General features: G+C 46.7%; 1 protein-coding gene across 2 annotated transcripts in view; it reads right to left on the reverse strand.

The window, feature by feature from the left end:
- MAP1A (microtubule associated protein 1A) overlaps window positions 1-23,181 on the reverse strand; it is a 51,945-nt gene that overhangs the window by 11,605 nt on the left and 17,159 nt on the right. Inside the window, exons 1-3 of one of the 2 annotated variants that reach the window (XM_054169294.1) lie at window positions 18,148-18,272; window positions 1,506-1,588; window positions 694-834 (exon numbers count right to left, since the gene is read on the reverse strand). Coding sequence is in view for 1 of the 2 variants with exons in the window: in XM_054169293.1 (XP_054025268.1) it covers window positions 694-834; window positions 1,506-1,588 (224 nt within the window). In the remaining variant the exon portion in view is untranslated. Of the gene's footprint in view, window positions 1-693; window positions 835-1,505; window positions 1,589-18,147; window positions 18,273-23,181 lie in introns of those variants that run through there. The other variant, XM_054169293.1, reaches the window with a different exon arrangement.

Genomic DNA, 23,181 nt, shown 5'->3' on the forward strand with positions numbered 1-23,181 from the left:
GGTGGGAGTGCACAATGACAAGACCTCAGGAAAGTAAATAGAAGCAAGAACCACTGTGTCCTCTTTCCTTCCTTCTTCCTGTTTAACTTGGGGTATCAATCCCTGGTTTGGGCTCAGAAGCAGTGGATTCTTTCTGATTAGTGAATTCTAACCCTAAGACACCCTCTTCAGTGCTAAGCATGAAGGAATGATTCTGCAATTCTACAACTAAGTAATTGCATTTGTAGTTATTTAATCATTATGCACTTGCTTAATCAGCATTTAGTCATCCCCTCACCATCTTTACACACCCTGATGAAGACTCTGAACCTTGTGAACAGCTTATGCTTGCTGGACTGACTGTGAAATGCTGAGAGATACCCACATTTAACAGGGTGATAATGGCCCCTGTTGCCTGTTTTTTGGAAGCTGCCCACAGATGTTTTAAGACCCCCAGTCTGCCCACTGCAGAGCCAGTCTGGAGGGAATTGAGCACTTACAGGTGGAATCATCTATGCCTTTCACCTTGGAAAACTCGGGCCAATGAGTTAAAGCCAGATGCCCAAGACTATAGCATGACTTACTCATGATGTGCAATTTTTTTGCTGGATTTGAAGCCCAGCCCTCTGTGGAGCTGCCACCTGAAGGAGCAGCACGGGCTGCACTGCTCTATCCTGTGCTCTGTGAACAGGAGGGGACACAGCACACACTCACCTCTGGGTCTGAAAATATCTCAGCAAACTTCTGGTAAGTGAAGGTCCCTGTCTGCAGGATTAAGTCTCCTTCCTGGTCTGAGCTCTGACCACAGAAGATCAGTAGTTTGTGGGCTGATGAATCACACACCAGTGAGCGGACCTGTGACCACGAGAGAGAGTGTTGCAGTCAGAAAGCTATCTGTGATACAAATAACCAGCACCAGAAACTCGGTCACGGGGAAAGGTGATACTTAGGCATTACTCACAAACAGACATAACAGGTTTCCTACATATAAAAGGGCAGGTTACTGAGGAGGGGAGACACTGGTGCTGCCTGCCCAACACAGCTCCACATGACATTATAACCCACATTGAGAAAGCAGGCCAGCGACAAGAGAAACTCTTTGGTGTTACTCTGCCATGTAAGAAGTCAACACACTTTGGAGTCTCTCAAACTAGAATGGTCAAGGTTCAGAAGCCCTCCTTCCTGTTTGCTAGGAAAGGCTGAAAGCTCCTGAAAATCCCTTAAAATGGAGCAATTCTAAGACACTTAGTCTTCCTGAAAGCAGCTCACTCCTAACAGGCTGGCATACGAGAAACCATACGTTGCTGAATGTATGTTTCTTAGCAGTAAATGCTGCCAGAGACCAGTGGGTACTGCATGTATGATGTTGGCAAGACCAGAACACTTGGCCCCTTTACCACACCTTGCAGCTGGCTAGTGGCACGTTCAAACTCTCCACAAGGTGCAGTGTGATAAACATGACCTTTAAGTCAAGCATGAGCAGAAACAGCTGATGTGGAGAAAACCTGCTGGCACCTGGTCCTTACCTCAGACACGATGCTGTCCACATTGGGATTCACCAGGATCACTGTCTCCAGTGTATCACTCCGGTGATGGAGGGTTCTTTGGCCTGGGGACAGGCAAGGGGTTAGATGGTTGGGAGAAACTGAGGAGACAGTATCTGCCTATTGATGTTTTAACCTCAAAAATTCCACTTCAGCATGTGTTTGATTCAAGCTGCATTCTAGATCAAATTTAATGCCAGGGTCTCACAGAACAAAATAAACTCCTTTTCAGTAGCAAGGAAACAAATTCTAGCTCTAGAGCAGCACATTTTGCAACTCAGCCCCAGTGTGTTCTGAAGTCCACAGTGCCAGGCACATCAAACCACCCACTTGTGCCAGGCAGCTGTGTCCTGTACACACTGGCACAGACCAATGATCCCCTCCAGACAGGAGTATCTTGCCTCACTGCAGCTACCACGGAGAGGTATTTCTGAACGCTGTCCAAGTCTTAGTCACCACAGGGCTTTGTGAGCCAGCTGGTGTGAGCCAGCTCCCCCTTCATTAGAGTGCTGCAGCACCAATAACAGATCTCTTGTCATTCTTAATACTTTTTTTTCTCTTACAAAGTGTTTTTCTTTAATCCAAATGTGCAGTCCTAGAGAAACCACTGCTGCTATGGGAACCACCTGGACGATAAGAATGCTTGTTCTCCTGTCTCCTTCCTGTGAGAGTCACAAACAGGCACCCAGATGGGACTCTGCTCTCTACATACATGTAAGCAAAGGAGGAAGACCCAAAGAAGAGCAAGCAAGAGTTTGGCAGTGCAGATCAGCAGTTTGTGTGCTCACCTTGTCATGGGCATTACAAGGACGTTTGACAAAATATTGGCACAACACAGAGGCCCTATTTATTGATTAGAAAGAACAGTGGTGGGTGTCTTTAGCCAGATATGGCGACGACGGAGGTTCTTGGAATCAATACGACTGACCAATATGATCGGGTATTGATCCTTTATTGTTCCAGTATTGCAGGCCTATGGCTCAGGCCTATGGTGAGAGCATGGCACAGTAAAGCATGGAAGGAGAGGAGACAGGACAGGCAGGAAAAGAAGAAGTGCGTAGCAAGGAAACTGCTACAGTTTATATAACCTTGGTGTGCCTTGTTGGCATGGACTCATTGGTCCCCTATGAGTGACCACACATCACACTATCGTAGATTATTGGTCCAACTATGGGTGACACGCGAGGTTTGTTGATGCAGGTGCATGCCCTGTTGTCCCAAGGTAACTCACTATGTTTCTAGCTACCAGCCTCTTGTTTTAGTCACAGTGCTGCAAGCACAGCACTGTTTTGGCATACTGGTAGCTGGCTCTGCCCTTGTGCTGGGCATGGCCTACCACCATGTCAGGCTCTTCGGCCTGCACTGCCAGATTGCTCACACCGCTCGTAATTGGTGTTCCCACAGGTGTCCACCAGCCTGAGCAGCGGGGAGAGAGCCAGCGCTGTGTACCCATGCCAAACACCTCTGGGAAGCTAGATGATGCATAGAACCTTCTTGCAGTGTCTCCCCTGACACTGCAGTCAGCACATTTTCTGGATTCTAGTCTTGGCAAATACCTACCTCTGGACATTACACCTGCTCTACAAGCCAGACACTTTGAACTCAACTTTTGGAATGTTAAAATCTTTCATAGGATTTAACCCCTCATGTGGACTGGAGGTCCACAGACTTTCACTGAACATTCACTGAAATCGATTTCTCTCTCTATCTCCCAGACCACAGTTGCTCTCTGACAACACTGTTTTTCTACTCTCTACTTCACAGCCTCCCATCAGCTCTCTTTCTAGGCAGATCTCAATCCTTCTAAAATAGTATGATCAAAGTGGTATTTCAAAGACAGATGGCAAAGGGCACAAAAAGAAAGAAGTCAGAGAAAGGCCAATACTTGGTATAGCTTTGATCAATCTCTGGGATGTTTTACACAGGCTGCCAGCAATGAAATATAAAGCAGATAGATATGCAGATAGATATGCCTACAGCCTGAAGTGAGTGTCTCCAAGCTCTCAACAGAACTATTTATACTCTGCATCTCTAGCTGCTTTCTGAATTTGAGTTCTTTCGGTTGGCTGTTCTGAGAAGGGTCCCTCCAGACTAAAACAAACTCAGGACTGTGCTGGTGCATGCCTGTGCTGAGTTCAGCAGCAGTTCTGCCACTGGCTGTGGTGCAGGGATGCAAGCTGCTGAGAGGCACGGCTCTGCACAAACAAGTAATGCTGCAAGTGGGCCTGTGGGGAGCAGCTGGGTATGGGCAGGAGGTGCAGGCAAAAGAGGGCCCAGGAAGTGTGATGGGCATGCACTGCAGCCAGTCCCACTCATCCCTGGGGCAGTGGGAATGGCCATGGTGTTGCTGATACCTTGGCACTGCTGAGATCCCAGCAGTGCTTCCTTTCCCCATTGACTATGCCATGCAGTTGTCACACACTCACCCCACAGCAGGACCCCACTCACATGCTGCTCAGAGCATCCAGAGCAGAAGTGATCTGCTCCCATTCCCCAGGCTTCAGCTTCTGCCACCTTGCTGCCCACACATCTCTGACAGACTGTTTTGGCAGTTGTTACCCACGCCCCTTGGGAAACGTGGCTGGGTGTACAGAACCAACACCAGCAGTCCCTTCCTTGTGTCCTGTGAAAGCAGGGCTCCCTAGCACAGTATAGGCACCAGCACGTGGGCATCCTTCCAGGCACCAGGTGCCAAGGCGCTGCAGAAGCAGTGCCAGCCTGAGGGCTGCCGGCTGGGCAGCTCTTAGGGGACAATGCCAGCTGCAGAGGGAAAGGGGCCTGTCTGCAGGACTAAGCAGCATGAAAAGGCTGCTGCTCTTTGCCGTGTCTGTGGCTCAACCCAAGCAGCTGAGCTGTCACTGCTGAGCCTGGTGAACAAAGCCAGACTGGTTAGCATTCTGCCTGCATCCTCACCCCCGGGGTGGCTGGCCCTTAGCACTCCAAAGAAAGAGAAGGGTTCAAGCTGTGGGGCCTGGCAGCTGCTGGCAGATGGAAGGTAGGAATGGTGAAATACTAAGTCCTGCAAAGGGCCCTGAAGATGATTAAGAGACTGAAACGTTTTCATGCAAGGCGAGGCTGAGCATGCTCAGAATGTTTATGATGGAAAAGGGAAGGCTTGGGGTGGGGGAGGGATTTTATCCATTATGTACAAATACCTGATGGGAAAGGATGAAGAAGAGGAAGTCAGAATCTCTTCTCAGTAGTGCCCAGTGACAGGACAGGAGGCAAGAGGCACAAATTAAGACAGATGCAATTCCATCTGAACACAGGAAAATGCTGGGCTTTTACTGTGAGGATAGCCAAATGCTGGCATAAGTTGCACAAAGAGATTGTGGAGTCTCCATCCTCAGAGATATTCAAGACCCAAGTGGACACCGTCCTAGGAAACCTGCTCCAGCTGACCTTTCTTGGGCAGGTGGGGTTGGACTAGAAGATCTCATGAAGTCCCTTCCAACCTACAATTCAGCAATTCTGTGACTGTGAAGCAGTGCAGCCCTGCAGAGTTTTGCTCTTGACCTGCTGTTGGGCAGATTCCCTTCCCTCAGTGGCAGCAGATGGTTCTCAGAAGGATACAGGAGCACAGCCATACTGACAGGTCACTTCCAGAAGCACTGACTCACTGCACACGCACACCAAACCCTGCAACCATTCTTCAGCTTCACTCAGAGGTAAAGCAGAAGAGCTCACAAACTGCAGGCTGAACTGCAAACTGTGGTGACATGGCAACACGGTGACCTAATTCAGCCTGTGACCCCACCAGCATGAGTGCTCCAGCCCCAGTTATATCAGTGCTACCAGGTGCCAGCAGCACCCCTACAAGTGCAGGAAAAAGGCTGTGCTGTGCCCAGCTGAGGGAGTAACCATCATCCCAAAGTCTCTTTGAATCCAAGTCCTCATCTATCTGAGGTGCCCTTTGCTGGCTGCTGCCTCTACACAGCCCCACAGAAGCTGCACAAAGGATTTAAACACCTAGACTGGGTCACCCTTCCTCTTACTAACAAAAATGCCATGCAGCAGCAATTGGCAGCAGTGTGACTGACACTGCAGATGTTGCAACTGAAAGCACTGCTCAGGCTACCCCAAGTCTTTGTCCTTACCAGTTTCCTATCACAGGGAAATGCCAGCCTGGATATATCACTACAATGGCAAAATCAGTTCATTCCATTTACCAGTACAAGGAATATCCTTCCCCGGCTCCCAAAGACTGCTGTCTTCAGCCTGCCTGAACAAACATGCTCTCTAAGATTATTTGTGCTTACCAGGTCAGGTTCTACCTGTAAAGTGAACACCAACAGCACACTGATGAAAAATACCAAAGTTTCACAGTCTGGACATGGTATCAAGGCACACAGAATGACTCTTCCTTTCTGATCTCTTCCCAAATGTTATGAACATGTCTCTTCAAGGTGGCACTTCTGAAGAAGATTCCACACTATGGTTCAATACCTTTTGCTACACTTCAGCAAAGACCTGAGCTTTGTATTATGTGGTTTTCCTGATGCTCTATTGAAAATAGTCTACCTCTGAAGACAGTCAAACTGTGCAGGAGGGTTCTCAGAGTGCATATATTTGCATAATTCACATGAACTGGTACAAGCTGAAAGGCTGCCATTTCCTTCATTCTGAAATGACATCACAACACTGAGATGCTAACTGACCCTTTCATTCTGAGGCAGTGAAGTCTCCAACTGCAGCTTCTCCAATGCCAGTGAGAGAAAAGGGATCCAGCCCCAAATGGTGTCCATTCAGAGAAAATCAAACAGTGCATTCATTCACACACACCCCAGGGCTGTACCAAGTACAGCACGTTACAGCTGCTTGGGAGAGACATTATAGAGACCAGAGGAAAGGTCCTGCACAGAATTCTGAGCAGGGTCCTGCCTCTCATCCTGTCTGTGCAAATACACCTTCCCATCTCCTTCTGCAGTAGGGACTCACCTTTCCACAAGCCCTGTGTTGTTTAGGAGGGAGGCAGAGGAGTCAATGCACTCTTGCCAGAGTGAGAGTGCCACCTGAAGTGGATCCAGCTGCTGAAGCTCCTTCCTCCAGCAGGCAAACTGAACAGTGTACAGCTGGTAAGATCAGCTCTGGCTGATGGAATTTTGGAAGCTCTGCTAGCTAGTCAGATGAGCTCACAAATTAAAAAAATAAACACAAAGATTGCTTTGACAGTCAGCACACAAGCCAGCAACTGCAAATCCATCATTCAGCTCCTCCTTATCTACAGATCAGTGCAGCTTAGGAACATCTCTTAGCTTCTCTGTACCATGATGGGTGAATAGCAGCCCTGAGCTGTCACAACAGCTCAGATGGATATATCAACCTTGAGATATGCTTAGGTGATTTCATAGCTGTGGGCAAGCTGTGAGCATCCACAGTGCCAGCAGTATGAACTGGAACGTGCTACAGAGCAGGATCAGCAGTTTGCTGCTCATGTGCTCCAAAAAGGACAGTCATCAATAAATTTGAAACCAAACCCCTTCACAGAGGGGTGGGCTGAAGGGATTGGCAATACTGCATGGGCATTTGTTGGTGGGTTCTAGAAAGGAAAGGTTCTGGGCAAATTCAGCTTTAAAGCCAACTGTTAATTCCTTCTCTTGGCAGAGGGCAGCAGCTGCCACAGGCAGAGTGCCTGTACAGGTCTGGTCACTGCACAAAGGCAGTGTGGAAAGCAGGCAGCTATATCTCACAGGGCTTGGACCCTTAGAGGAGAAACCAGAGTCTAGAATGTGCTAACATCAGTCTCTCCCCTGGCCAAGGCTGCCTCCACTTGTGGGAGTTCAGCCATGTAGGAGACAGATGCCATCACACCCAGAGTTACAGCTCACCACCAAAGGAGAGTGCCCAGACACAAGGGCAGCAGCTTGGCCAGTCCTCAGACCCTAGAATGAGGCCAATCCACAGCTTCAACTAGTCTCCACGGGCTGTGAATTAGATTCCAAAGCCAACAGAGCACTTACATGGGCTGTAAACTGTTGTACTAATGAACTGTCCTTGAAAAGTGTTTCTTTTTATTTCAAGGCAAAATATTACTGTTTTTAGATGACAGCAGAACATCTTTGTGAAGAACATCTGCAACGTTATCAAAATTATTGATAAAGACCTTTTCTTAAGCTTGCAGTGATCCATCAGTTGTTTTTGCCTCTCTTTCATTTCCCTACAATCTTTGTGAACATTCTTTTCAGGATACTCTATTTATGTTCACAGAATTCCAGGCCCACAGTTGGAGAGTTTTTTTTTCCAGACAACAATGGCTATATTGGGTTTGGTGTATGTTTGGATTGAGAAGATATGATAAGGTCACTGCACTTCCCCAGTGCAAACCTCTTTGTTTTTTCCTCCCATGACCACTTTGCTTGCTGGGGCTCTTGAAGTTATTTTTTTCATTTGTCTTGACTGATAGATTTGTTATTGCCCATGCATATGATTAACACACTGCTTGCATCCCAATCCTGGTCTGCCTAAAAAGGACCACTGCTGTTTCAGAGCAGCTCTCCTGAGACAGGACCAGGAGGCTCAGCTGCCATCTGCCTCAGCCCTGGCTTCCCTGAGCCAAATGACCAGCTGTGGCAAGGACTCCACAGGCACCAACTGGCTGAGCAGCTGCAAAAGCAACCACTGAGAAACAGAAGCTGGGCCCCACCACCACACCATTATTTCTGCACCCCTAAGACAAGAGATGCCTACTTGCAGCTCTTCCTTTGCAGCCTGGGTGGGAAGCTGAAGGCCTATATTCAGTTACCAACTTCTCAGAGGATGAGAAGAGCCCCAAAGAAGATGGCACAGTGGCCTGCCCATTGGCACACTCTCTCAGGAGATGGGTGATCTCTGACAAAGCAGGATTGCTCTTGGGCCCTCTGTCTGAAACTCTTCTCTTGTGTGCAGCTGAAAAACCCACTAGCACTGAGATGTGGACAAGACTTTCACACATCCCAAACACCAGACTGTACAGTGAGTGTCTTGGCTCCCTCCCCCAGCAGCTCTAAGCAATAATTAGTTAATTATGCAAGCCACAGTTATTTCAAGAGGGGACACAAAGAATGCCCTTGGACTGGCAGCACCCTGGGCTTACAGAGGCATCTTTGCTTTGGTACAGTCCTAAATCTGAGTGTTGATTCCAGCTAAGGAACTCAATACAGTCTCTAACACTTGGATATGTTTACCACAGAGACAGGACATTTTCATGGTAGTGCTGTGTCAGATGAGATGACACTTTCAGGCACTAGGTGAGGACCACAGCTGGAGCTTGGTGTAAACTACCTAGAAAAAAACAAAGAGGATCCTGAGGCCAAGTGGGATGCTGCAGTGCAAGCTGGGTTCAGCTGCCCAAAGAGATGCAGTGATCCCAGCAGTTCTGGGCACATCCAGCTCTTCGTTTCTTTTCCAGAGAGGAGCAGAGCATGGGGCACAGCCAGCTCAGTGGTGATCACTGCTGAAAGGGCTGTCCCCCAGCCTCCTCCCCCAATTCATATTCATAGCATGTGACAGCTACAACTACTTATAATAGAAACATTATTGGGAAAGTCCTGCACTTTCAGCTTTCTGGTATGATTCAACAGCCAAGAATGATGAGGAACTGGCTTCCAACAGTGCTTTGTGGTCCACCAGCAAGTGGTCTGCCTCTCAAGGCCTGAAAAAGTCTACAGTAAAGATTCATTTCATATACCCCCTATTTTTAGGTCTTCAATCATTCTGCAGAAACAGATAAATAAAGATCTACTTATTTATCAATGACCAAATCTAATGATCTAATTCTTTAGTAATTTCCTCTAAGCTAAACAAAGAGAAAATTGCTGTGTACTAGCAAAGGCAAAATACATTTTTAGTAGGAACAGGAAAATCAGCTGAGAATTGAGAGGCAAGCAGCTGAGTCCCTGAAGGGAAGGCAGGGACAGGGCTGTGTGCATGTGAAGACCACTGAACACACCACAGGTGAAACCACACGGGACATGAAATGAAGGATTTTAAACTGCACCTAGAAAAGAAGGGGAAGCCACTGGTGTTTGAGCAAGGGCTTATTATTGTATGTATGAGTTTTTACTTTTCACAGAAGTATCAAAATAGTGTGTGATGGTTTTTTCCCTAATGGGATACTGAGTCACCCAGTTAAAATTGTGGCAGCACTGAAATAGAGCCCTGTGAATGCATAATAGGAGGCCACGCCTCATCTAAAGGAACTGAATGAACAACTACAAGAGGATAGGACAACACAAAGCAGTGTGCAGAGACAGTCAAGATAGCTCAAATCTCTCTGCAAAGCAAAGCATTCCCCAGGGACTGTAGACCTGAATGTGCACCTACATTCCTTTCAGCCTTTTAACAAGGGGAAATCTCCAGGGGGTGTTTTTAGCTACAGACTAACAGGAATTTTGGGTGCACATATTTACCCATATTCCAGTCGGACAGAAGCTGGGCAGAGGGTAGAAGAATGCTCATTCAGGAATATACCATGACATGCACAAAGCTCCCTTAGAGTTCAAGGGTTTCCCAATGTGTGGCTCTGCAGATGGAGAAAAGGGTGGCAGGCATTGCAACAACCCTGGCCAGAGGCTGGGAAGGCAGCACACTGATGGCTGAGCAGAGGAGGAGGAAGCACTTGCAAGAGCATTGGGTGAGCCAGGGAAGCAGCAGGGATGCATTCTGTGCTCCCTTGTGGGCTTCAGAGCAGGGAGAACTCTTCTAACTCTAACTGTTCTAACCTTAGAGCAGCTCAGAGGCAGATAAAAAGCCTTAAATGCTTCAGAACTCCACAAGTAGAGAACTTGGTGTGAAAAGGTACAGAAAGAAGATAGCATCAGAAGGACAGCACCTAGAAGGAGCGAAGTTTCTCAGCAGGAGCAGAGTCAGAGTGACATTAATTGGGAACCATACTAGACAGGACAGATAAAGGAAGAACACAGCAGTCACTAGTCACCATGGTCAAAAGATGACTACCTCTGGGAGGACCAGGCAGCATATTTTAAAGAATATGGGAAAGCACAATGGATTGAATCAATTACTGCCAAAGCCAGAAGCATTTGGTGTGAAGATCTACATGAAGCAGAAGGGGCACAGGTGAAGAAAAGTAAGATTCAAGAGCTGTTGCTGAGTCTGTCAGGTTGGAGAGGGCTGAGCTGTCTGAAGGCATGTTCAAGTTTCCTTTTGTGGGTCTAGCTGGACATGTTTAATAAGTTGCCTAGCATGCTGCTGCTGCATGTCAGACAAACTGAACATGCTCTAAGGTAAGAAGAGCATCTGCAAAATGACTAACTATCATTAAGGTATGGGAGGTTGTGGGCACTTGCTATGTCCCAGGAGATGCTTCTCCTAACCATTTGCCTGTGTCTTCCTATCTTCCCTCCTCCCTGTGATATTTTCATGCCATCTACAGCTCCTCTCCCAGGCAATTTCTATTTCTATACTGTGCCAACCATAGCAACCATCTCATTGCTTCCTAATTGCACATACTGTCTCACTTTTATGCTAAAGAGCAATTTGATAGCTCAGCCATTTTAGAGCTGCTGATTGAAGAAACAGATGTTCACTCTGGAAGGGGCTCTATCTATTTCCAGAAGTTACAGTTCCTAACTGTTCACTACATGCCCCTCAACTGGAAGTTACACCACCACTGAGCTACGCTACTGGATGAGATGAACACTTCTCTATAGTGTGCCAGGTACAGAACTGGTCACATGAGATTCTGCTCCCTTCTGCAGCTTTGGTGACTCAAGCCAGCCCTGCACCCAGTGTGTGGCATTTGCATGGACCAAGCACACAGCTCTGCACAGGGGCACAATCCCAGCTGTGAGGAGCTGGAGCTGTAACTTCGGAAATGTCTTCAGATAAACCCACCAAAAACCCCAAACACAACAAAACAAACAACAAAACCTAACCAAACAAAGCAAAACAAAACAACCAACTGAAAAAAAACCCCAACAAACCCAAAACAACCCACCACCAAACCCTAGACACACTTTAGGATACCCTCTTATTAGAAGTCCTCAACTCCACCTACTCCTAGCAGACTTAAAGAGTGTCCCTTTGGAAAGCAAATTTGTGTTTCATGTCTTCCTTGTCAGTGGGACTTCAGCTGTGATTTGCTGCCAGTCCTAGAACAGAGGCTTCCACAAAACTGCTCCTCTTAGCACAGAGGCAGATGCCCTGCTCCAGATTCAAGAGCTGAAGACTCCTGTAAGTCACAGAGCTGGAGGGCTTCTGATTGCTTAATTTTCATAGGAGTATTCACCACAGGATACATGCTCTTACAACAGGAACATAGAACAGACTCAAGGAAACTGTGCATTTCTCCTAGTTTTGAACTATCTGGGTAATGCTGATTCTGACTGACCTGTGAGTGCAGCTCATCTGTCCTAGTTCCCTCTCTGATTTTTAATTATTTTTTTTCTGACAACTGATCAATATGAGATGTGTGAGCAAGCTGCCTGAGGCAGAGAGAACTCAGCTGTATCAGGAGGGAATAGCTGTCACAAAAAGGGGAATTTCCTGAGATTTCCTCCTGTCTGCCTATAGAGATGCCAAATTTCTGGCAAGAAGCTCCTGCCTAATTTCAAGCATCTCTTTACCCTCCTCTTTCCTATTCCATGCTGTGAAATCTCATTGTAAGTACCTTTTCTTTGCTCTCACCTGCTTGTTTTGAAAATGACCTGTGAATGTCATTTCCACTTAAGACACAGATATGAAACCAGCTGTGGACTCTGTGTGGCTGATGTGGTAAAGCACAGGGCTGTATCCTGCTAGCCCTTGAGCAAAAGCAGCTGTCCTCTTCCAGCATCTTTCTTTGCTGCATTTTGACTCTGCAGCCTTGGATCTAGGTGCCACTTGGTAGATTCTCTGCATGGTCTTCATTCCTGGGATTTGATTTACAGCATGGAGTATAGTGACAACAGACGGGAGCCTCAGGGCCTTCTGTCCTTTCTGCTAGCAGATGCAGGCCTGGTCTGCTCAGATTTGAAGAGAGACACTTGGGAGAAGCCAAGGAGGTTTCTAGCAGAGTAGGGACATATTCTTCTCTCTATACTGGTGACAAGTCAGCTTGGCCACTGCCTCTCACAGTCTGCCTTGCACTAGGGTTAGGGTTAGGGTCTCTACTTCTTCATGGCACCCAGTCTAGCCAGGTCTCTTTCATCTTGCAGATTACACAGTGAAATCAGGGACTGAACTCAGCAACAGGAGAATAAAAAGGACTAGAAGAGGCCTCCATCACCTTGGACGCTTGTATCTCAGGACCTCTCCTTTGCTCAGCTCCCTCAGAGCCATGAAGGTGCAGAACCCTTCCAGGCTCTCATGCCTCCCTTTGCTTTAACAACTGTCTTTGCCTTCGAATATGGACCAACGGCAAGAAAGAACATTCCCCCCCAAGAGTTAAAACTCTCGTGCAAATCTACCAATGAAGAACTGGGCCAAAACAGATATTGTGCTCATACCAACCAGCCTACAAGCTGGTTCTTCAACTAGATGCCACACAGATCAAAGCTACAGAGAACTACCCTATCCAGTGCTTTTCTACCATGGAAAGGACTTGGTTTTCTTTGAAGCCATTTACTTCATATATGGCCTAGGCAGTGTCTGCATTTCTGTCCAATTACTGCAACTTATCCCTCTTAAACCATCCCTCTTAAAAGCTTTTTGGAACATAACTCTAGTCAACCAGACAGCAAATTGCTGGCTTCTTGCCCATTTCTCTAAGATAGCTATTAGCACCTTGAATGCCTGATGACAGACTAACATTCCTCAGGCAGCATTCAAAAGGGAGATAAGATACTAACTGTCTCTTCCTTCCAGGTTTCTCCTTAATTATTTAAAAATTTGGCACTGGAGCATAACAGAGAGAGGCATAAGTGAGATGGTTGGATCCCAGTGAAATAAAGGTTAGCTACAACAAGTGCAAAAGCAATTACCCTCATCTCTTAACTTGAGAGTCAATAGAAGAAGCAAACAGTCCAGACTCGCCAGTTATGCTGCCATGCATTTTTAGCATGATCTATTTGTAGCTATAGCATGTTGTGAGAAACAGAACCAAGCTTTTACAGCCCTCATCTTTTCACTGGAAACAACCAAAAAGACTTTTCTCAAGACTACCAAAGCACGTGAAAAGCAGAGCTAGCAAATGCCAGCCCGCTCATGCAGTGGTACCGTGCAGCTTCTAGACAAGTCTTCAGGTGAAAGCTAGGGATACAGGTTGTGCTGCTTACATCCTGCCAGCTGGTATTTCTATTTTCTTGTTATGACCTGTAGTCCACAGGCAGGAATGGACTTTTCCTTCCAACCTTAAAACACCTAGAAGAGTTTCAGGTCAGGTATTCTATGACCATAAACCAACAGTTACTTAAGCCACTGCTGCCTGAGGCACTTAGCTGACTCCCAGGGGAGTCAGAGATTTGCATAGGAGGAGTCTGAAACTGCCTTGCTGTGCCTGAGCTCTGTGATTTGCTTTCACCTTTGCTAAAGACAAGGAGATGGATTTCCACATGCCTAACTGGTGACTGTAGATGAGCTCTCCTCCTGTGCACCTTCTTCCACAGATCTCAAAAGTTAGTACAAGTTTACAAAAGATTTTTTGTTTTGCAGAATGCCAGAGAGAAAAAAGGACCTTACAAACCTGGTTGAACTGTAAACCCAAGATCCTGAGGTAGGTTCTAGTAAATTGCCAGAGACTTTGGTGCATCAGAAGACAGCTCATGAAAGCAAATAGTATGTGCAAAGAGACACACAAGTTATTCAGAAGCACACACTGATACGCATATCGAATCCTGCTCCTTCTGTGACTTACATGCCTCCTTCCACTTGATATCCTCAATCTTCCTCCTCTTCGAGGAAATATCCAAGCCTTTACCTTCAAAAGTAAAGGGCCTTGCTCATTTATTTCAAAACATGGAAACTGGGGTGATGATGCTTTTCAGAAAGGTAGAAGTGAATCAAAATTACATTCCATGTTGGAAAAAAAAATTACTAAAGCCCAGCCTAGCACTATTTCATATGTTCAAGAGATCAGTCCAGCAAGACTTAAAGGCCTGTCTAGGAGAACTAGGAACCTGCTGGCCAAGGACACCAATGCTCAAGTCCATCTGTGAATAAAGTCTCAGAAGGACAGAGAATTCCTGAAGAGCTGGATACACATCTAATTGTTCCATTAATACTAACTTTTGATATCCTGGAGAGGAAGGCATGAAAGGAGCAGAACTGACCTATTGTCAGCAGTCAGCACATGCAGAAAAATATCTAGGTTTCTTTAGTGTGAAACAAAGGTGAAAACATGCCACAGAACTTAGCCACAGCAAGACATGGAATTAATGAAGACCACTTTTTGTACATCCACCCCACAATGTCCCACTGCAATAATCCTGTCTCACTCCATGTTCCCTGCAGTCCACTGCAATATTTTCAATCCTCCTCATGAGTTACCACTACCAGTGGTCAAGCAGCAGCGTGCTTGGAGATAGAAGTGCAGTCTGCTGGTGCCTAAGTGGTGACTGCCCAGGTGGCAGCCCAAACAGAACGTGTCCTGTCCCAGAGAAGGCAGTTTGGATCACACTCCAATACTGCTCAATCAGTTTTCACAAAACTGGTAGAAACTTTCAACTTTTCATGATTTAGCAGAAGGGGAAAGCGTTTACTCCAGACAAACACAAAGCATGTGCATTTGTAAGAGGAATTCACACTGCTCAACCAAGCAGCTCTAAGGGGAAGGAGAAGAAACTAAAACAAACTGAGAAGATAGAACAAAAGTAGCTGACTACTTTCTCTGGTCTTCCCCATTAACAGCTACAAGGCTTGTGCTAGACATGGTCCTGTAGCTAATTCAGGATTTTTGAGGAAAGAAAAATAAATCCTCTTTTGCCATCTCAGTAAATTCTCCTCTGCATAATTTCTAAGCATTCATTTATAGCCTGAAGGATGGTCTCTAGCTCCTCCCCTTGCTCCTCAGGTACTTTTGTCTAATGAACACTTTACAGGCTAGAGATGCACCCTTCATTTTGAGCCAGCTACTACTGTCAAGTCACTGTATGCTAACCACATAATTTCATGTTTATTGGCTTCCCAGTGCACCTCCTTTCAAGGGCCAGAAGGCCTGTATTCTACCCACCAACCAGTAGTGGACGTCCCATATAGAAGCTCATGGTGAGGAAACCCTCTTCCACCCTTACTCTGGGGTCCAGCCATGCTCCTTTAAATGAGACAAACTGCAAGTCTCCACATACGGCTTCCTTGATTTCACCAAAGAGAGCCTGTGCTGGCAACTGCTCACCATACTCTTGTGCTGAGGTCCAGCATCCATTTACCACCATATCTGCTGAGGACACAGCTCAGGCACACCAACAACACAGACATGAGGAAGAGTGGCAAAAAGACATGACAGAACATGGACTGATTTGTCAGGAAAGAAACTACTGCAAAGCTACACATCTTTCTGTCTGCAGAATGTGAACAGGGCGGAGGATCCAACAGCCTGGCCTCGTCAGATCACAGGAAAGAAAAGGAAGGGAGGGAAAAAAAGCTTCCCAGCCTGCGTACAGTAGTGATTTGCTGGAGAAAAGTGTAAGGACAGACACGCAGTCTCGATGCAGCCAACCAGTGTGGAGCCATCAAGGAAACAGGGAGGGTACTGACCTTGCACAGCAAAAGGCCCCCTGCCCCATCAGAAGAAAGAGGAATCCCTGACATCCTGGAATGGTGCCCAGTCTGCAGGGCTTTTATCAGTGGAACCAGAGCTACTGGAATAGAAACAGCCTCGTCTCTGAGATCAGAGAGTGTAAAGCAGAGCTTGTTTTTTCTGCAGTCATAAGCCAGCAGGCACCAGCTGCAGAATTTGCCGCAGTGTGTGTGCGTGTGTTTCTGCGTGTGCGAGTGTGCAGCAGCCACGCTCCTCCCCTTCAACCTCCCAGTGTGACAAATGTGGCCAGCTCCCTCCTTCCTCCCCTCTCTCCATCACTGGCAGTCCCAGTCTGATCCCTCACAGCCCCCTCTCTTCTCTAACAAGAAAGATTTTGTTGTCATCATTACTGACTTTTCTCTGCTCCCTCCCTGCTCTGCAAGGTTTGCCTCTCTTCCTTCTCCCTCTCACCCAAAACAGTGGTGTCTGACAGATATTCACAGTCATGTCCCCTGGTCTGTGCATCATGACAAACCCTGCTCCTCTGCCTCTGGAGAGAAAAAGCCCTATTCTGAAATACTTCAACACATTTTAGCATTAGCATACAAATGATTTAACACTTTTACCAAGATCTTTGCTGGTGGCAACACTGAAAGGTGCCAAAGACACCCTATGAAAACAGAACCCTGTGTATCTGTGGATTCCAAAGGTGTCATCCTCACACTGTACCACTGGTGATGCAGGAGAGCTAATCATAAAGGGAGAAGCCAGCCCCTTACACTCTGCTACCTGATAAGTATAGCAACGTAAGGGATGACAAAGGACTCCTGCTAGGAAAATGAAAGCATTTTGCTATTCTCTTTTCTAAAGTACAAAACCCCTCCCTACAGCCTGCTAGGATGAAAATCAGCTCCAAGCCTGGCCACATCTCCTCTCCTCTGCTGCCCTAGAAAAGCTACATCATTCACATTTTATAAGAACCTTCCCTTTTTCCTCCCCCACTAACTGGACGCATTTGGATGCTTTTTGGCTTCCTGTAGTGGAAGAATGTAGTGTTCAGCAGCTCAAAGCCAGACTTCAGATACTTCAGGACTACTCATGTGTGGGTGTGCAGCACCAGAGGAAAGAGAAATTGCGAAAGGGGCCCTGTCGCTCTTCCATCTCTAATCACCAGCTTGACAGTCCACCTTAACAACCCTCCCCCTCCTGAGTGGCATTAGCCTCATTCCAGCATCAGCAGAGATGCAGGCACTAATACTGGCTTTCAGCAAGCCTTGCCCAAAGGGAGCATCTGTGAGATGCCTTGTGCCACCTCCTCCTTTCCCCAGCAGCACACCATCTCCAGAAAAGACCATACTGGCATAAATCATAAAGCTGCAGTTCCTTAAGTCCCTGACTAGCAGAATCTCTCCTCCGGATTCTTCTCCAGACCCATCGTCATGCATCCTTCTCTGTGAGCTAGCAACACAAGTGCAGCAGACAGCTGAGCAGCTGGGGAATTCGGGTTCTGTTCCTATACTGAGAACAGTAGCAGCTGAGAAAGGGCGAGGTCCTCGGATCTGCTCCGTTTGCAGATCTGCACCTTTCCCTCTTGTTACTAGTTCTTTTGCCCTCAGTCACCAGTTAGTCTACCCGCCCCCAGCAGGATTAAATTCCAAAGAAAGAAAACCGCATCCTCAATAGACAGCTCCGCAAGGATCTCCTCACCTGCAAGGGCAGCGCAGAGTCAAACCCTCACCGCGGGAGACTGGGCAGAGGAGAGCAGGGGAGCCGCTCAGGACTAAGTCCGCTGGTCAGGTACCCAAATCTGCGGCCACCGCCCCCAGAAAAACCCGTTCCCCCGCGGCCAGCCGGCTGTGCCCCCTGAAACTACCGACATCAGAGCGGGAACAAAGCCAGAATCGGCTGCAACCCCCCACCCTCCGCACAGCAGCGGGGCTTGGCGCTGCCACTGCCCCATCCCTGCCACCGCCCGGCCCCAGCCGTACGGCCCCCGGGCTAGGCTGACCAGGTAGGAAAGGACCGTGCACATACCATCGTGTCCGGGTGGAGCGGCCCGGGGCGCGACGAGGTGCGCGGGGAGCCGCGGATGCAGCGGCGGAGCCCGGGCTGCGGAGCGCGGCTGCGGTGTCAGCGGGGCGGGGGAGGAGCCGCCGCGCCGCCAGCCCCCGCACAGTGCGCAGGGGCCGCGTTAACCCTCTGCGGGCTGCGGACCGGCCCAGTGTGGCCCGCAGCATCCCCCAGCATCCCGGTGCCTCCCGCAGCCCAGCCCGCGCCGCTCCCGCACCAGCGCTGCCTCGGGCGCAGAGATGGGCTGCGGGGAGCATCGGGACTCAACGCTCCGGAACACCTGAAACCGGACAAGCTCCCGCACACTAGTGGGCTTCCACGCTATCAGGACCCTTTTTTCCAACACCCTATGGCCAGTCTGCTCCTCACAGGAGAGCCTCACAGCGGCACTGCCCATCCCATCCAAACCGAGTTCTGGCTTCAGTTACTCATGGACTAGCACCTTACACCTGGCTCCAGCTGCAGAGCATCCCCTTCAGTGACAGAACGTCATCAAATACAGGGCAGAGCATCAGCATTACCCAGAGATAAAAGTTCCTCTGGGTTTGTGACAGTGCTGGAGTTACAACACAAAACGGCTCTGTCAGTGCTGAAAAAGGGGCTGGGGTCAAATGGCTACAGCCCGCACTGGACTCACACACACACTTCAGTACCCACTGAGCACTACCTGTGGCCTTGGCAATGCCACTAGTCATGAAGTCATCATGATCAAGCATTTCAGCTAAGTGCATCCCTACTCCCTCATCTGACAAAGTTTGGCCTCAAAAACCTTGTCATGACCCTTATTCATGAAGAACTTAAGAATGGGTCAGGCCATGGAGCCATCTAGCCCACAGCCATGAGTGGAAAAAAAGAACATAAAATACATGACCTCCAATTACACCTCAGCTCCTAGCAGCTGTCCTCACCAACGAAGTTGTTTCTGCACCTTTACGTTGACACTGCGTTAGCTTCTCTCTTGCTTTCTGAAGCTACGTGAATTTCTGAGCTCTGTGGCAACTGTTTAACAATGTGTCATGTATAAAAAAAAATTACTTCCTCTTGTGTATCTGATTTGTAACTTCTGCTTAGTGATTTCATCTGACATTCCTTAATTCTTAGGTTATGAGGGGGGGAAATAATTACTTCCCATTAACCTTTACTGGAGCATTTGTATTCTCCTGTCTGTCATGTTGATCTTCCACTGCCACTTCTATAAGGTGAGAACTACTAGGTTTTTACTGCAGCAAAATAAGATTTGATGTAACTGTCTAATCAGGACATTTACTGATGTTAGTAATTGTTCCAAACCCCCTCTCTGTTAACAGTCATGCAAGTACTCCTTTAAGCATGAACTAGCCTGATGTCTTTAACTGTATTAAGACTTTCTGAATATACAAACCCTTGTTTTATAAGGGTTTGGGTTTTTTTTACAAGTAAATGATATTTTTTCAACAATATATCATATCGTATGCTACACCACAACAAACCACTTGAACACTGATATTTAAAGCCACTATTATCCTTTGATGCAAGGACAGTTTTATTCCAACTACTGAGCTAGAGATAAAACAGACAGAGTTTTTCCCACTTGTGCTAACAACATAAACTCTCCTCCAATTAGTCTGAGAGACAACAGCCTCTGGATCACTATGGTTTGAAACAAAGATTCCTACCTTTTGGCTGAGGAATTCTGTTCCCTGTCCATGGGGATTTAAAAAGGCCTCAGAGCTTCCCAGGATATTAGGTGTAATTCTCTTTGGACTGGGATATGGAATTAAGCTGTTAATGATGTGAACATGATTCAGCTCTGCATGCCCAGGTCAGGATCACACCCACAGGAATGTTCTGGATCACAAATGTGCAGAAGCCCCAGTCTGGCTGTTTCCCCAGGCCTGCATAAGTAATAAAAGTGACTTCTTGAAATGTTTGGGGGTTTTGTTTGTTTGTTATTTCCAAATTTTAGGGTATCCATGCTTTTCTCTACCACAACATCTATGCTGCATGTCTTTATGAAGTACAAAGCATTCAGGGCCAACAGCTAATGCACAACAATGGTCAGGACTTACAAAGCACATGGAGTCTGGAGAGCCTGTGCTTCCCTAAGCAGCAGCTCCCACCTGCCCGCTGTCCTGCTCTCAAATACACTTGGTTTTCTTCACAACTATAGGCCAAAGGCTTTGATGAGAAGAGAGGTTTTAATGAACAATATGCTAGCTTCTGACAGGTGTTGGCACAAAGAACGCCCATTGCCCAACTCAGCCGTGGCCCTGCTGGTAATTTGAGTTACACATGTCATTAGGAAGGGAGGTCTTTCTTTCTCCACACCTCTGCATGGAAAGCACACTGTGCTCAGTGCACAGAACTCCTCCTCCCTGCTGTTCTGCATCCCAGGCTTGTGAGCTCCCATTACACAAGACTCTCCAAGTAATTACAAGAGAAGAGGTAGCAGGCTATCACCACAGCATGCTGTTCAGAAGAGACTGCAGACACACAAGGATTTGACTGCATCCATCCTCTTGGAAAATACTGTTTTTTTTCTATGACTACCCAGGTACAGCTTTCAATAAACCGAAATAACTGACTACTTGGTCAAGTCTTTGGCAAATCACTTTCAAAATCCTCTTGGCTACCCTCATTTCTGTTGAGGTACAGCAAATTTTCCTCTTTTCTAAAGGCTATACTAGGATGCTTTTAAAGGATACTTGGTTTTGCTGAATACTTATGCATCTTTCTGTGCAACTCTTTAGTGAAGCTTCACTACTTCCTGTCTCCTTTCTTATTTACAGATATTTGTACCTTTCTGTCTGTATGTTTGCCTAAATTCTGACTGAAATATTTGTTTCCCACTTTTGCCAAGTTTCCTTATGTTTTAAATAATCATTTCTGAAATTAAATGACCCTTGGTTTGTTTACTTCTATTTCAAGGAACCTTTGATTCCTCAAGTATCTTATTTTTCCAGCTGTTTTGCAGGTCCAATAGTTACATACTCAGGCTTCTCTTCCTTAATTTGAGAATAATCTTTTCACCTTTCTGATAATCACTCCTGACACCCCAAATTATCTGAGCTATTTAGAATTAGCTTCTCGGAACTTGCTGTGGTATTTGACAAGTCTATAGGTAGATAGTCCAAGTCATCCATTTAATTTAGCTCTTTATCATTTTTGTCAGAAGAAAGGATTTACTTTTGTGTTAGTAGCATCCCTAATGCAGGTGCAGAAAGACTATCAGCACCCGTCGCCATCCTCTCTTTCGGTTCCTACTTTAAACAAATTCACAAATCCTGTGAATTTTCTGTGGCAACACTCTGGTCTCTCTTGTCCCAGAAAATAAAGTTTTAAAAATGGAGATCCTAATTTAACTCAGCAGCTCAAAAGCTTTAGGGAAAATGAAAGGAGATGACCCGTCTAGAACTCTCGGTGGAAAGGATAAAGAGGTTTAAAAATCAAGGCTGTGAAACTAGAGCAAACACGAGCAGTGCTAAAGACCAGAAGGAACATGAGAAGAGGGAGTGGGGCAAGTACTGGGGCACAGCAAGAACAGCAGTGTGTTCCCTGAATGACTGCAACACCACTGCTTAGACCCAAAAGCGTGGCTTGATACAACAGAAAGGAAGGAGGGGCTAGGATTTTTAGTGACTTCTAAGTGACAGTGGGCTCAAAGCCAAGTGTTTTCCCCAAAACATTGACACTGAGTTCAAGGAAAGACTTCTCCAGAAGTGTGCCTGGTAAGCAGCATACCTCTACCTAAAAGAAAAACCTGTGCATTCCACGCAGCACTGGGACTGGCTGTACTTCCTCAGCAGCTTTGCCAGCATTAGTACCCAACTGGCACCACAGGACTGCTCCAGACAGGGGCATAGCAAAGCTTTCCACAGGTCACAACAAACACACAGAACAAAGGAGAAGGTACAAGCCAGGTCTAGCAAGAATGAAATGCAACCAAGGCAACGTGAGAGAAGCTACAAGATCCAAATCAGGGTGCAAGATTCCTCTTCAAAGGTATCCTTTTCTCCCAGATAAGTTTATCTGCCTCTGATTCTTTTCTGAACCAGCCAGTAATTGCTTGTAACAGGCACCAACTGCCCTGATACGGGTCAGATTCCTGGAAATTTGCTGGTTTAACTCTGCCTGCATAATCTGAACAGAGACAAAAAGGCTCTTAACATCCTTATGAAGGACAGTGTCAGTCTCGGAGCACCGATTCACCAGGTGCCCACTTACTCAGGAACCAGGCACCACATCGCTTCAGGGAGGTCAGGCCAGTTTTGACAAAATCACAACAGGATCCCAACAGACAGGCAACAAGCATCAGTGGCAGCTGTGAAGATGATGCACATGGAAGGCGGGGAGCTAAGCCTGGCAGACAAACCAAAAAGTAGGCTAGGGAGAGGGTGGAGTGAGATTCAGAATTGGCAGCGGCAAAGGTAAAATTTCCAAGACAAAAAACATTTGGGAAATTTGACAATTCTTTGAATATACTGGCATGTTTCTGTGACTCTGTGCTTAAAAAAACAGCAGCAGCTTTTATTAAGAAATACTAAATCTTGCTGCATTTTTCTCTTCAGTATATTTAGAATTGGAAATTTAGGTGTAAAAATGCAGGCACACTTTGTAAGCAATACAAAACAGCTCCGACACATTCCTTGAAGCTGCAGAACTCATAGCCTGCCAGGTTCATGCAGGAACCTGGAATTGTATGGAAGCTTCCCTCACAATGAATCCAAGCCTGAAGACAGGGTAAAAATTCTAAGAAAGACTAACAGCTGCAGGATGTAGTTGCTACTACATGCAAAGATTCCACATGATATAACCAAATTCTGTGATTGCAGTGCCGGAACTATTCTTCAGGCATATTTTAAAAGTGAAGAGAGAAAATGTTAGTCCCTCCAAACCTTTACTAGTAAATTGAGTGTGTGCTTGAGATATTACAGTTACCAGCTAATTGCTGCTTCTAAGGACTAGAAATAGAAGGTTGAGAAACAGAAAATAGATGTGAAATAAGCAAATGTTCTCTAG

This window comes from Dryobates pubescens, chromosome 17 (genome assembly GCF_014839835.1).
Source record: "Dryobates pubescens isolate bDryPub1 chromosome 17, bDryPub1.pri, whole genome shotgun sequence".
Classification (NCBI taxonomy): Eukaryota; Metazoa; Chordata; class Aves; order Piciformes; family Picidae; genus Dryobates; species Dryobates pubescens.